The 15,877-nt window shown below is 37.3% G+C and overlaps 2 protein-coding genes across 3 annotated transcripts in view; one reads left to right on the top strand and one right to left on the bottom strand.

Annotated features, from left to right (window-relative positions):
• OSTN (osteocrin) overlaps window positions 1-6,040 on the bottom strand; it is a 286,694-nt gene extending 280,654 nt beyond the window's left edge. The window contains exon 1 of one of the 2 annotated variants that reach the window (XM_074329513.1): window positions 5,913-6,040. The gene's annotated coding sequence lies outside the window, so the exon portion shown is untranslated. Of the gene's footprint in view, window positions 1-5,818 lie in introns of both variants that reach the window. The other variant, XM_074329507.1, reaches the window with a different exon arrangement.
• Window positions 6,041-6,286: 246 nt separating this feature from the next.
• On the top strand, window positions 6,287-14,339 carry GMNC (geminin coiled-coil domain containing). The gene is made up of 5 exons (XM_019743139.2): window positions 6,287-6,414; window positions 8,091-8,265; window positions 9,917-10,005; window positions 10,950-11,066; window positions 12,551-14,339. The coding sequence occupies exons 1-5, from the start codon at window positions 6,412-6,414 to the stop codon at window positions 13,166-13,168; spliced, it is 1,002 nt and encodes a 333-aa protein (XP_019598698.2). The 5' UTR covers window positions 6,287-6,411; the 3' UTR covers window positions 13,169-14,339.
• The last annotated feature ends 1,538 nt before the right edge of the window (window positions 14,340-15,877 follow it).

Below are 15,877 nucleotides of genomic sequence, written 5' to 3'. Positions count from 1 at the left end.
ATCCACTCATCCATTGACAGACACCCAGGTTGCCTCTCTATGTTGGCCATTGTAAACAATGCTGCAATGAACAAATGAATTTACATGTCCCCTCAAAGTAGCATTTTGGGTTTCTTTGGGTAAGTACCAGGAAGTGAGATTACTGGGTCCTTCTTTGCCTCTTGCTATGCATTGCTGAATAATACAGATAGGCCATTTACTTGGCCTTCACAGGTCACACTGGACAGCCACACACAACTCTAATTGGGACATAGCCTTCCCTGAAAGCCTTTCTCAGGGGAAGCAGAGAAAGTATGTGTTATGTAGATGCTGACATTAACATGGGGAACATGTTTTTATTCCTGTTTCCAATCTTACCAATCAAAAAAATCTGGTCTCATGGCTATTTGCTGCGCTTTATAGAAAAGCGAGGAGTGGAGAATAAGTTTGTTTCCCAACATCTTTACATTTCTGTCTGTATTTCAACGCAGTGGGCTTCATGAATTCCTCAAATACATGCATATGTATATATGTGCATTTATACACATCTAGATAGATGAATACTAAAGAATATGCAAAGAATAATTGCTAATATATTTTTTTAAATATGTGAGTTCTGCAATATGCTACTTGAGTTTTTATCAATTTTGTTCTAGGATAATAAACCATTTCCTAAAGAGGGTTTGTCAATTTGCTTGCTTGTTTTTTTGGTGCCTTCTCACCTATAAATGATGCTATTGAAATTTATTTTTGTGTTGAAGATTATTGGCTGTGATTTGGTCACATAGTGCTAATACTGCTTTTCCAGAGGGGGTAACAGGAAGGCCTACGGTTGGATTACAAAACAAACAAAAAAAAACTTTATATGATCTGTCTTCACTATAGCCCTCTTTTTCTACATTCATAGATTTTGGAATTTACTACTGGCATGGTACTTTATTCAAATTCTAATGCTTCTGAATATTCATTCAAATGTCATTTAGTATTATTAATTTCATAGAAATTATAATTCTATGTATTTTTCTCAGATTGTTTTTGAATGTATAAATGCTTTTGCTGGCTAGAAGTTAGCATTATTCTTTTATTTTATGAAAAAAATGTAGAAAACAGAGTTTGACTAGAAATATCCAATTTCATTGCTATACATTTTTATTAAGTTTCTTTGATTTGATTGTAAGTAAGGAGATGTTGCCACAAATTACTGGGTAAATAAGAATTCACTCAACACCTTATAAATTTTATAGATTACAAAAACATGGAATGATAATTTCACCATAGCTTAACCTTTAGTATCTAAATATATTTCTTTGTCTTCCTTTCATGAAAGAGGTCACATTATTTTAGATTCTCTGATAATTCCAGGGCTAACAGGAGTCAAGTCCCATTTCTCCTGCTTTGCTATTACACTCTAAATTAAGCTTTTTGAAGAAACCAGGCAGTGAAGTCCTTATTTCTATTCTGTTCCGGATAAAATTGGATACCATGGTCAGTGACAATTCACTTTTCAGCTCTTTAATGCCTAGTCAGCAATCCATCCACTAATCTCTAGATCGAAAATCCTTAAGGGCGATTTCAGGAGCAAGGAAAGTCCTAAAGCCTACTTTATGAATACACTGGTGCTCTTGAAGCAGAAATTCATTTTGTTCCAAATTTTAGTTGAGCTAGCATATCTCTGGTTTATGGTTATCATAATCACTCACTGCTTTAATTATTTTCTAATATGGTTGGAGTACAGTAACAGGGGGGGAAGTTGGATTTATTTTCTTTTGTTTAGGATTGCATAGCTCTCACCTTTGTGGTAATGTAAAGTTAATTTCACTGTTTTGTGTGTATTTTTATAGCAGTATTGAGATTACTTTATTTTAATTTGGCCAGATAGGTTATCACAGAGCAGAGGTTCTCAACTAGAGCACCAGATGACAGTGAGTTGCAGCCCTGAAATCCCTGTCCCAGTGGTGGCCTGACAGGGCCTGGGAGAAATGGGAGCTCAGATGCCTGTCCACAGCCAAGAGAAGCTGCAACTATTTATCCCAGCTTGTCCAGACATTATTTTTAAGTGCTATATTATGAGAAAAGCCAGAAAAGCATTGCTACAGAGTGCGAAACAGGTTTGCTTCACTTTTCACAATGAGTGTAGATCCATATCCATTTGCTAGTTATTCCTCAATATGAAGTAGATCATTGCTATTTGAAAGATATAATCTTAGACCTGAGAATCTTCAAATTTGTGAATGACACAATCATATCGTGCTTCCCCAAAAATAAGACCTAGCTGGATCATCAGCTTTAATGCATCTTTTGGAGCAAAAATTAATATAAGACCTGGTCTGATATATTATGTTATGTTATATTGTATTATATTTATTATATTATACTATACCCGGTCTTATATTACATTATAGAGCTGATGGTCTTATATTACATTATAGAGCTGATGGTCCAGCTAGGTCTTATTTTCGGGGAAACACGGTATATTACTTTCTGTAATATAATGCAATCAAATAGAAATGAAAAATTAGGCAATCACTTAATGAGTCAATAAATAAAGGGCTAAACCTGGTTATAAAACTATTGAAATAGATTCTGGCTCAAACATCCAATAAAATATTGTCACAAATCTCCATTCTCCTCTCTCCTCCCAAAACACTTCTATATAGTAGTACTAATCTGAGTCAGGCCTGAATCAAACATATCTCTCTTTAATTTACCTAAGGTCTCTCTCTTTCTTTCTGGCTAATAAACTGATACAATTTTCTCAAACTTTTTTTTTTTTTTTTTGTATTTATTTTGTTTATGTAGAATTGGTTTTTCACTACAGCCTGTTAGTACATATGTGATGGTTACTAGAAGCTATGCTGACGTGTAGGTGGTCGGTAGGCAAGACTGTGTCCATATCAACATGATTGATTTCTGCACGTCATTCTGGAGAGGTGAAACTCAAAACTATGCCTCAGCAAACTAAATGTGTCATGGTCCTCCAGATATGCTGAAATAAAATATGGAAATGTTGAAGCTCCCAATGTAAATCATTGCTGCACTGAATTTTCTCTAAGAGTTATGTTTTTCTTTACCTACATGTGAAAGCAGAAATACTATTTTTTTATTGCCTGGAGATTCAGTTGTTGAAGCTATGGGAAAAGTTATGCTTGTATAGAGAATTTAAAATTGTTCTTTTATTATATAGGCTACTGAATTCACTAATGGGGTAATCAAATAAAGTGTCCTCCAGGGGTGAAATCAAAGAACATTCCATATGTCAATCTATTTATTTCCTTGGCCCACCTCTGATCACACTCTACCTTTTCTGTCTGCAAGCTTGGTTTGTGTGCAGGTCAGATTACCTGCTATTTTGTTATATCTTTGCCCTGGCAGGAGGCAGTGCCCGGACTCAACAATTGGGCTGTTATTAGCCACCTCCCCTTTAATACCATCGCTTCAGCCATGGGACAAAAGGCAGATTTTAACTGATCTTATTGTTCATAGATGAAAAAACAAAACAAAACACATCTACATGGGTTATAATCACTAAGGAGGTCACACCTCTGTCTTTCAAAAATATGAATAAAAAATGGACAAAGGATTTCACATTATTGTTTACTTGACTCATTTTTTTTTTTTAAAAATCATTAAACAAAAATAAGGCTTATACCCAAGCAGTATATTGTAAATAAAAAGATGTGCTTAAATCAGACTGTACGAATTTGGAAATTTTTCCATCAGTTTATGATTTCAGGAAAGTTTTATCTTCTGATTTATGTTTAATTGGCAATAGCTTTTCACTGGTTAACTTTAGGGATTCTCTGCTAGCATATACACTCCCACTTCTACCAAGTTAGTTAATGATTTATGAAACTTTTGTTTGTTCAAAAACCGTAAAAGACTTTTAAATAATATTTTTAGCTCTTAAAAAAACTGTTTTATAAATGTAGCTTTCTTTTTCAATTATTTTTAACAAGCAAGGCATGGCAGCATATATGTTCAAAGGCAAAGTCTTCTACAGCTAAAATAATAATAGCTACTATTCATGATGGAGGCATTGAAATGGGAATTTTCAAGCATTAGTAATCAGTTTTCTTAATCTCTCAAATAGGAATTTCTTTCTTAATTTACTAGAGGAGCTAACTGAGGATTTGGAGAACGTGATAATATATCTCCAGGTGATTCAGTCTCAGAGAGTAGAGCAGTAATTTCAACTCAGGTATATTTGGATCCAAAGTCTATGACCTATACTTTCATACAATGTTTTCACAATAGCCCATTTTAAGTAGTTTTTAGAATCAAGAAATCGTATCTTCCAGAGGCTCACATGTCTCATTCAAAAAGAAAACTTCATGCTCCTTTTTCTTCCCCTGCTGCTCTTCACAAAACTAATTAGTGTTTGCTTTGTCCTGAACAAGATCATTAATTCTTACCATCTAAATGGATTTTCATCTGTTTTCCCCATCATCTCAGGGTCATATTGCCTGGGCATCCTTGCCCTTGTGCAATGAAAGCAGAGAGGGTGCCACTCTCTTATGTCACTCACTGAATGAGTCACAGCCTGTAACCCAGGCAGTATCTTCCAGGCAGTCATCTCCATTCACTTAAAAATGCTTGTGAATAAACAGTATTGGAACTGGAGAAAAGGTCTCTACCCTGTCTGGCACCTTCCTCCACTTCCTCTTCCAATCCTTTATTAATTTTGGACACAGCACTTAATGAGCATCTGTTGTGTGCTAGTCACTGACACGTGCTATGGATGATAAATTCCATGCAAGGCAGAATAAATAAAGGTCAAAACTGGTTTACAGAAAGGACTATACAAGCCAGAATCAGAAGTCTTCTCAATTCCTACAGCATGTCTGTATTAGTTTGCTCGGGTTTTCATAACAAGAATTACAGACTGGGTGTCTTAAACAACACATTGATTTTCTCACAATTCTGGAGGCTGACAGTCCAAGATCAAGGTGTTACCAAAGTTATCAGTATCTTCTAAGGCCTCGCTCCTTGACTTGCAAATGACTGTCTTCTGGCTGTGCTCTCTTTCTCTTCTTACAAAGACACTCGTCTTGTTAGATTAGAGCACCACCCTGGTAACCTCTTAACTTCGATTACTTCTTTAGAAGCCCTGTCTCCACATACAGTCACACTACACTGAGGGTCAGAGAGCCAACACATAAATTTTGGGGGAGCACAATTCAGTCCATAAAAATGCCCATTACATAAATGGCTATAACATGCAGTAAAGAAGTAAAAGAGAGTCACAAAAAAGTAATTATGGTAGTTAGAGCTAGAGGTTCAAGTCCCTAGTTTGCCACTACCAAAGTGTGTCAACACTGGTTAAATGTCTTATCATCAGTGCATCATTCACCATCCTTTAAGACAGGGACGATAAGAACATCTACCTCCTAGATTACTGTCAGTTGAAATAAGAGCTGGCTATTAATGGTAGATGAATGGATTTAAAGATGATATTACTCTTCTTTCTCCTCTGGATATAACATCCCAGGAATCATGAGAATAAAATGCATGAGGAAAGATGGTGGAAATCAAACACTTTAACGGAGAGGTATTAAGACACTAATTCTTCTTAATTGCAATAATTTATTCTATATAATAGTAGTTGTGAAGATAGGACCCACATAGAGACAGGCACTTTGGATTCTTAAGTTTGTAGGCTAATTCCTTCTTTACAGAGCGCCCCACTGTATGTTAAAAATTGTTCTAGGCACTTTAGAGACAGCAGTGACCAAAACAGACAGAAAAATCACTATTCTCCTGAAGGTTACATTTTAGAACGGACCTACATCGCCTTTACATTTAACACACACTTTAAAGATTGGGGGAAAATGAGACATACCAAATAGGAGCGAGGAAAGAAGCCACCAATTCACAGCGTCATAAAGCACGTTGATATTTATCACTGGCCAGAAAATACACAGGGGCAGTGTTACCTCTGGGGCCTGTTGGATGGGCTTCCCCAGGTGCTGCCTTGATCCCTGAGATGCGGATTTGGGCTGACCCTACGCCCTGGCATCCGCCACTACTCTGCCCCGCCCGGTGGGACCGCTGCCACTCGCGCGGGCGGGAGCCTGTGCGGGGTCACCGCCACCCCTGAAGCCTCGCGGACCAGCGGCGAGTCCGCACAGGCGCGGGTTTTGAAGCTGCGCTGCGCAACCGACCCCGCAGGTTTCAGGTCCCAACAGGGCGGTCGCCGTGAGTGCCAATGACTTTGGCTTTGGCTGGATGTCTCCTGACTCACGTCACCAGTTTGACAGCCTCGCGCCAAATCAGAGGGCGGCGCTCGCCGGGAACCCCAGCCGTCACCCGCAGCTCCACCAGATTAGAACTCGCCTCTCCTAGCTCCTCCCCTCAGATCCATTTAAAGCTCCCACCAGCTTTACCGAAAAATTGAGTGGGCTCAGTTTCTGCACCGCCTTCTTCCACTGCAAGATGGTAAGTGAGAAGCTGGCGTTAGCTAGTCCGCTGGCGAAACCTGGAGGCTCAGAGAGCTAGTAAGCTTTGCAATTAGAATTTCTTCCACCTTGGAAGCAAGGTTTCTCTACCTGACAATTAAGACAGGTCCTCTTTGATGCCCATCTCCTTTTTATTCTCCTCTATCTTCTCCTGACCTCTCTCTCTCTCTCTCCCTCCCTCACTCCCTCCCATCTCTCTCTCATCCTTTACCCTCTCTGTTATTTCTACCCTCTGTACTTTCTCCCAACGTTCTCTCCCTGTGCACCTGCACTCATTTTTCATTCCAGCTCTTCCTCTAGATCATGCACATATTTGCAAACACTTGGACTTGAACTAGTCTACAGGCATTTGGGGGTTTGTTTTCTTCTCAGGTGTCACTTGCATAACAGCTCAGCTCTAATTCCAGTAATAACCTCAGGGAAAGAGCCTGCAAACATGCTTTTAGAAGAAAAGAAAATAGCACTTGATAAACTTTTGGCTGAATTTCTTTGGTCTGCATTGCCTGAGCTGGACTTGCTTCAAAATGCGCCTTTTTCAAAACTTAATTTACCAGGAACATTAACAAAGTGTGACTCTTTTTACTTAACATTTTCTTCTCTTCTTATTTGTGTTCTCTCTGTTTATGTTATGCCCAAGAAAGTCCTCAAAGCCATAAAAGACTTATAGTGGTAAAAAAAAGTTTGTCCATAGCTGGGCTCTGCTGAAATGAATGGCTTTTACCTGATTAAACATTGACAAATAATTAGGATTGGGTTGTTGTACAAATTAACCCAAGAAGACTGCTGCATACCTGTCCCTGCCTGGACATTTGGAAAGACTGTGTTTGAGGTTTGAGGAGTCAGGGGCGGGAGCGTGTTCACTGGCTCAGAACACAGTGGAGAATACTTGCCAGGCAGTTAGTGTGGCAAGATAACTTTGGAAGGGCATTGAGACCTGGTGATGGAGAGACCCGGAGCTTGCTGTTTCTGCTAACTAACTTACTTCAGCTTTGATTATATGTTCACTTGGAGTGACTTTATGCCCCATGCTTAGAGTTAGGAGCAATATTTATTAGTTATCTCTGGAATGCATCTATGTATCTATCTCAGACCATTCAGATCACCATAGAATCCAGCAGCATTTAAAGCCAGGGGAAGGAGAAAGAGACAAATAGGGCAAGCTTAATAGTTCAGAAAGTAAGAAACTAAAATAAGGAGGTTAGGTTATATGTCATGCTCTGCTTACTTCAGCCTTGGTATTCTGGCTCTTTGTCTTTCAAGGCTGTTGGCAATATAATTAAAGATATTTACTAGAAAGAGTCAAATAGTTCTTATGTCTTTGAATCATTAAGTAGAATTCCTTTTACTTAGATTCTAGGTATAGCCTGTCAGATGACTCAGACATGGCCACAGAGAATACTCCTGGATATTTACAAATTTGGTCCATCTTTGCTGAGAGGGCCTAAGGAAAAGTACTGGGTAAACCAAGGAGCTGATTCCCTTCCAGTAATTATATTTTGACACCTCAGAATTAATCTGGGATCTATACTAAGCACTTTTATTGTTTTGGATTAATTGCATGTAATTTCTGTATCTTTCTCCCTCTTTTTCCCCCTTCCAAATCCCCATCACCCGATCTCCTGGGAACCCCACTACCCCTTATGCTGAATTTCACAGAACACCGTTCTGCCTTGCCAAGATGAGTACTTTGTAGGAGGCCAGAGCTATAATTGTCCGTATTCCACTACAACGTCAGAATCTAGTGTTGACGTTTCCACGGAGACTTGGGTCTCTTTCTGGGCTGCTGGTCTCCTGGACAACAGAGAGCCCCAACAAGCACTACAGGCACAGGGTAAGTTCGGCGCTTCTGCTTTCCTGGTAGATCTGAAGCCCTTTTCCAACACCCATAGTTGCAAAGCATCATTAGCTAGAAATCTGTAGAAGAAGGATGATATGGAAAGTTTAAGAAAGCCCCAAAACTCCTGAATTTTTATAATCTAAATAATCTGTTCTTTCATACTTGCTAAATAGTGAAAATGGGATTCTTTCCCTTACCTGCTGGACAATATGTGTTTCTCCCTACACTTTACAGTTTTTGGAGATTTCTAACTCCCTGAGGGAGTTGGGTTTGGGTCAAAGTTTTATAAACTTTGACTCCAAAATGGGATGCTTTTAGAGTCAAGATATCAGTTGGAGCATTTCTTTTGGAATTCAGAAAACTTCCCCTGGGTGTGAGAGCAGCAAGAAGCACTAATTTAATCTCTTATTTCATAGAGAAAATTCTATGAACAGTGTCATGTAAATGGAAAAAATGATTCCTTTTTGCCCAAAGAAGACTTCAACTGTGCAGGGAAGTATAACATTGATCAAAAATTACATATTAATTTTGACCTGAGGCTTAGTAAACAGTATTTATAAATGTCAAAGGAGTTTTTCTATTAACACTCAAGTTTTTGGGAAAACTCTCAGACACTTCAGAATTAAATATCTGCACTGTTGGTTCTGTCATGTGATTTTTTTTTTTTTTAATTTGAGAAGAAAAGACACAAAAAGCCCCAAACTATTGAAAACACACTTATATATCAGGAAGTTTTTCAATTCCAGCTTTCTACTACAAGTGACAGAGAAACAGAATGCCCAAGAATATGAAACTAGTGTATATAATTTTATTCTTGTGTCCTTACTCATAATTCTACTTCAATCAAAAATATTTCAGTAATATTTTAGTTTAAGTAGAGGAAAGCAAGAGTCAGAACTGTGCTAGGTGAGGAAAAGAAAGTAAACCAATTTAGCAGACCCAAGCATAGGTTTTTTTTGTTTGTTTGTTTGTTTGGTAGGTATAGCTTGCTGTTAAACATGAAAAAAAGAAAAAAAAAACCTCTTGGAAAGTGCATTAAAAAACATAGAGGATAACATTGGAAATATATGAGTTTGAGTTACAGTTTTGAAATTTTCATCAGGTCTTCAGAGAAGCAAGGTCCAAATTATTTTAAAGTGGAAAGTGCTACCACATAGAATTTTGAATAAATATTCTCCATCAGATTTAACTGACTGGCAGACAGGCAGAGATTTCATCTATGCAAAAATGTTAGCATCAAAAATAGAATTTGATTCTAGAACCAAACACTATATGATCAAGCACAAAAGCTTAGAAAATGTGATAAGAACTTGGAAAATATAGTGGAATTGCAATGTTATGCCTAATGTGAGGTGAGGGGGTCCATAAGTCTTTGAATTAATTAATAATGCAGATGAGACAGTCTATAAATTTAGCCAACAGGAATACATATATTAGGGAGAAATGTGACTTCTTAGCTCTTAAAAATTCACCCCTGTAGTCACTTTGGCATATAGTCTATAAATATTTGTCTTTTCATACTATGTGTGCCCCTTAGAAAGGTAATTGAACCTATCAAACTTTCTGAAATCTTATTCGTGAATTTTTTATTACACAAGAAATGCAAGTGTGTTTTCTCAGTTACCCACTTGGTGTTTTCACATAGAATCATCCAGTGACTTGAATTTCCCCTTTCCTAATTCTTGTTCCTGGGAAGAGGCTCAGCTTTCATCTCAGCTCTACAGAAACAAGCAGGTATGTACAGACAATGAGAACACTGAGACCGGCCATGTTCCATGCAGTCAATTCTCCCGGATGTCCCCTAACGCCATAGTGCTTCCTTTCCCTTGTTAAATTCATATGTTGACTTTCAGTTTAGAACCAAAGTGGATGTATGTCCGCAGAGTGATCAAAGTTAGGTGACAATGTCACAGAAAAACCCAAACAAACAAAAAGCAAAACAAAACAAAAAAACTACCCCCAACAACCAAAACCCTGGAGGAAGACCGGAAGTCAAGCCCTGGCATTGCACCTTTCAGGTGTATGACTTCTTAAATCCTCTTTTTCCTTATCTATGAAATTGGCATATCTGTGCTGTCTTCCTCAGAGAGCTATTGGAAAGATTAAATGATATAATAATATATAAAATATTTTTAAATCATAAACATAGCTCATCACTTGGAGAAGGGATGATGACTATGAAAGTGTTTACAAAGATTGCTTCATATTCCGCGTTTTATTTGTTATTGTTCTTGAGAGTAATTTAATCTAGTGGACATACAAGCAGATCAATCTGAGGCCAAGGGAAGCCAATCCACCACTTTCTCCTTCTTTTCTGAATGTGCAAGGAAAGAGTTGAGCGAAACCTTTCTAAACACCTTTTTCTATATTTAAACAGTTAGTTGCACGCAGCTCATTTTTCTACATACCTTCCCTTGTGGTTACAATTTTAAAAGTCATATAATCTCTTCAAACACTTTGCAATGAGTGAAAAATTCAGAGCCCAAAACTGAACAATCAGGTGGTAGGTGGGTGTAGATTGAACGTAGGCCTCTGAGGACAAGGGCTCCCTGAGGTTGAGCTCTTAAAACAAACAGCATAATAACCGGGTTTAAACAGGTTAAGGATCAGTGGCATGATTATAAGGTTACAAAGTCAACATAGAGGAGCAGCTCTTAGCATTGTCTCCTTTTTTTCAGCTCCAAGATACTCTGGTGCAGAAGGAAGAAGAACTTGCTAGGTTACATGAAGAGAATAATCACCTCAGACAATACCTGAATTCTGCTTTGGTTAAATGTCTTAAAGAAAAGACCAAGGTATGTAACTATCCCCTTTATAAGGACAGGATGGTGATTTGAGAAGGGAGACCATTTCTGTAAAACTCCTTAAGTAAATGTAGGAAGTGTACTAAACAACGTGCCTTCAAGTGCATTAGAGGATAGATGGATTTTTCTGAGCAAAATACAGCACTTTCACAAGAATTTTTATGTATCATTTCTTGGAAATATTTAGATTGCAGATGTTAGTCATATACTACAAAAGGAGTTGCTTAAGAATCAAAAGCCAGTCAAGGGAGTGCTGAGACAATAGAAATAAATCAAAAGACAGAGTTAGATAGATGAAACAGTGGAGAAGAATCCGATCTGTGAGACACACAGTTCTTTCAATTATCTGTTTGACTTTCGGTAAATCACTGTCACTTAGGGCCTCAGTTACCTTCATCTGTAAATGGATGGGTTAAAAGATCTTTGAAAAATCTTTCCAGCTCTAAAATGTTATGAATATGACTGGAGCCCAGATTTCTTGACTGGGCTATTTTTTAATGAACATTTTTTCTTACACTTTTAAAATGAACTATTTCTAACTCAAGGGTAGACTGTGTGCCCATAGTCCTCTTTTATTCTTCATTTCTTTGGGGTTTGTATTTTTTTGTTATGTATATGCCATTCTGTTATCATTATTGCGGCTACCACCAATCTTTACCTTACCTCTAGCAAGCTACATTATTTGATATTATTTAATCTAACTGGATAATGCTTCTTGCTCTTACTGGACATACCAGTTCAGAGAGCAAAGGGCACAATATATTTGACTCCCTTACAACTCAGTTTTGTTCAGAAAGAGAGCATGGCTCACAGTTATTAGCCTGGGCTCTTTACTCCAGGAAAAGAACAGATATTAAATTAGCAAGTGATATTAATGAGGCAATTTTTTCTCTCGTTCGATTGGAAGATTTAGAATAATATAATACATATTATATGAGATTGTTATGAAAGTTAATAAGAGGGAGCAGTATTGCATAGTATTTCAATCAGTGTTTCTCTCTAGATACAGATGACTTACATGTAAATCTAGGCTGCATGATCCTTAGCAAGTCACTAATATGCCTGCGTCTCAGTTTCTTCACTAAAGGAGATTTTAACAGTACTGGATTAGAATGAAATTGTGCATACAACCAATATCCAATACATGATAGTTACTATTATTTTCATTATAATAATAGTAATTACTTCCCTGACTTGAAATTTTAAAGACATAACTGAGTCCTTTGAACTTTTAAATGACTAGTAAAATATATGAAGTGGTGTTTCTATGTGGTAACTTCTCATCACAGATTTTAATTTAGAAACAGAAGCTAATCCAAGCAGTGTTAGGTATGTGAAACTATAACTTTAATCAAGTTTTCTAAGGAATTAAGGTGACTTGTAAATGTTTGAAGGAGGTGTAATTAGACAACAGTAAAGAAAATTATCTTGCTTGATTACATGACTGGGTATATTTTCAAATGTTACTTCCCCAGAAATTGCTGTCATCAGATGAGTTCTCCAAAGCATGCGGAAAATTCAGAAAGGGGAAGAGGAAACCCAAAGAACAAAGACATCTCTCTCCTGAGATCCCCCATCGCAAAAATGCCAAGAGAAACCTCTCTGATGAATTCGCTAGCTGTGAAGAACAACCTGGGCCCCCCGTGGATCCCTGGGTCCTTCAAACACTTGGGTTAAAGGACCTCAACACCATTGATGACACCTTATCAGCTAACTACAGTGCCCTCTCCGCCCCCAGAAGGATCCTTAGCACATTTCCCCAGTTTCCAGAGGATGTAGTTGATTATGCACATGCCCCCTCGGAGGATCTGCCAGTTGACTATGGAGGTGACAGAACTATCCCCTCCCACAGCACTGCCAGCCAAAGGGAAGACTTTCACTTCCTTTCTCAACTTTCAAATCCCCCAGGAGGCCTGCAAACCCTTCCTTACTATACTTCTGATGTGTCACGCAATAAGACAGAGATGGCCTTTTCCACATCCCTGAGCCCTCACTGTAATGTGAAAACTCATTCCTTCCACCAGGGACAAGCCTTTGTTCGTCGAGATGAGGAGGGAGGCTGGAAGTTTACCTGGGTTCCTAAGCAGTCTTAGTGACCGCATCTATCAAAAGGACTGCCACGAACTTTGTTTACAAAGACCTCTCTTGCACTTGAACCTGACTATGTGGGATATAGAAGCTATTTCCCAGACTGTCTTCTGCCACTTTAAATGTCACTCTCAATTACTCACTTAAATCTGCAGGGAATGGCTTCCAAGAATCCATAATGAAACATGCCTGCTCTCCTTACACCTGAATTTGACTTGTTTACACACCAACACCTGCTGTTGACTTGCTCCCTTCGCCCTATATTTGAAAAGGTATTTTCTAATTGCCTCTATATTCCTTTGAGACCTACATATGCTGTTCCAATTATAACAAGTCTAACAGATTTTCTTCTTTCTTCAAGCAGTTTAAATGTTCACAGCTTTCTCCCTTTCATTTATATCCGTCTCCTGCTCCTCTTCGTTTCTGAAAACTGCCTTTTGAATGAGTGCTATTATCACTCTCAGTACATATTATTGAGTGTTCAGATTGCTGGGGTAGGGTAGGAATAAGTATTTTTGCCATCACCATTGCTGAAGACATAGTGTAGACATGAGTAATATTATATGTAGTGCAATTCAGTAAATTGAGTGTCCCTTTGTGGAATTGACAAAGTCTCTTCAAACAGCTGTAACTCCACTGATAAGCAATATGACTGATAAAAGATTGAATAAAATTACAATTACTTTAAAACGTGCCATAGTGTATCAGCTTCTATAAGCACCTGGCATTGTCTCTTCAATCAACATGGCTCAAACAAGAACATTTTTGAGGGACTTGGTAACAGAACAAGTGATCATCCTAATTACCTAGATGCTGACAAACTTCTATTCCTGAAAATATAGTCCAGCTTAGCGCTGCCATTGTCTCATTCATTCATTCATTCATTCATTCATTCATTCATTCTTTCTTTCTTTTTTTTTTTTTTTTCATTCATTGACCTACCCAAAATATTCGTAGAACACCTACCATGTATCAGGCACTGTGCTATGAGGTGGTGATAAAATGTGATCAACTTAGACACTCTGGCCACCCTCATTTGAGCCACATATCTGCCATGACCTCAAGAAAGCCACTTTCCTAGTATGAAGATTCAGTTTTCTCTGCTGCAGAATACAAAAGTTGAACTAAGTAATCACTAATGTATGAATTAAGGCTCGATCCTATCAGCTTTACTCCAACACTTTATTTTTGATTCCCTTTAGTTTTGATAGGCACTGCAGGTATGTTGGGTGAACTTTATATATAATTAAAAAGAAACGTGAGCCATTTGTAGTTAACCACTGTAGAAACCACTGCTCTAATCACAATATTTTTTTTTTTCTGGTATGAGCCCATTTTGCAGGTTAATTCAGTCTGTGTGGGACTAACTTGCAGCTAACAAATAGAAACATGTTTAAATAAGTGTGCATAAATTTAATGGAAATGTTGACATCAAAGATTTCTCTCTTTCTAAATTAAAAAAAAAGTATTCTTAGGACGTATGCTAATTCTCCTTTCCAATCCCTCAAGCTCCCTATCTTTCTCAGAAAAAAATTACAAAATACAGATGTACACCTATTTTTTTTTTTTTTGGACCAAACTTCAACTAATGATAAGACCCACTATGTTGAACCCCTTTTCCATTTTTCTGTTTTCCACCTCTCCTCTCAATAGTTCATCTTGTGTAATCAATGCCTGAGAACATGAGTATGCTGTCTGGAATTATTTGCAACTAAGACATGCCTTTTTTTCTGGTTGCTCTTTGGTTTTTGCTTTATTTTGGTGATCTATTTGCTGAGCAAATGATCTATCAAGTTCTGTTACCACCCAGTTTTCTTTATTATTAATGAAGGGGACGCCAAAATATTAACTAATATTATTCTCCAGAGTATTTTAATAACTTAGAAAGAGACAGAACACATTGTATTTTTTTTAAGTGACTTTCACATTCTAGTATCTGTGCCCCTCATGGGTGAAATTTATGTCTTTTTAAAATACCAAATTTAAGAATTAGAATAGATTGTACTTTAATACCTGAGGAATCAAGAAAGCAACATGACTATTTTGAAAATCTAAACGATCAAGTTGTAAAACAAAACTTATTAGTCAACAAATATTTATTTTGCATTTTTATGTGCCTTATAATGTATTATATACATGAGGAAACACCCCAGCTTAGCACAATGCATTTGGTACCTAAGTCAAAGCCACATAAAATGTAATAGCTTTTAAAAGAAACTTGGTCTCAGTCTGGTTTAAAGAAATTACAGCATGCTTGTGGTATATTTTGATAACTTGCTTTCACTTATATCATGGATGGTAGCATGGAAGAAAATCACCACATCTTACAATCACATCTACACATTTTATATTCATCTGAGTTATGTATAGAAAATTATTTTGTTGATGTTTGAGAAATTGGAAACGTCTCTCACCTCAGTATGTTATTTATGATTTTACCATGCTCCTCCAGTAAACCATAGTTGTTTATATTTTACTAGTATAAAGTGAGAAATAAAAACTAAATACTTTTGTGATTGTGATGAATATTTTTACATTGTATATAAGATTTTCTAAAAATGGACTTTCTTCTCCTAGGTTTTAACCATAATCTTCTTGATCTGCACCTCTTTTGTGTAATGTATATGGCCAGACACATATCTTCAGCATTTAGAGTTTAATGGTTCTTTCTTTTATCCAGGATACATTAATGAGACTTTCAGATGTTAAGTGGC

Source organism: Rhinolophus sinicus, linkage group LG01 (assembly GCF_036562045.2).
Source record: "Rhinolophus sinicus isolate RSC01 linkage group LG01, ASM3656204v1, whole genome shotgun sequence".
Lineage (NCBI taxonomy): Eukaryota > Metazoa > Chordata > Mammalia > Chiroptera > Rhinolophidae > Rhinolophus > Rhinolophus sinicus.
This window is presented reverse-complemented; position numbering and strand designations above follow the sequence as displayed.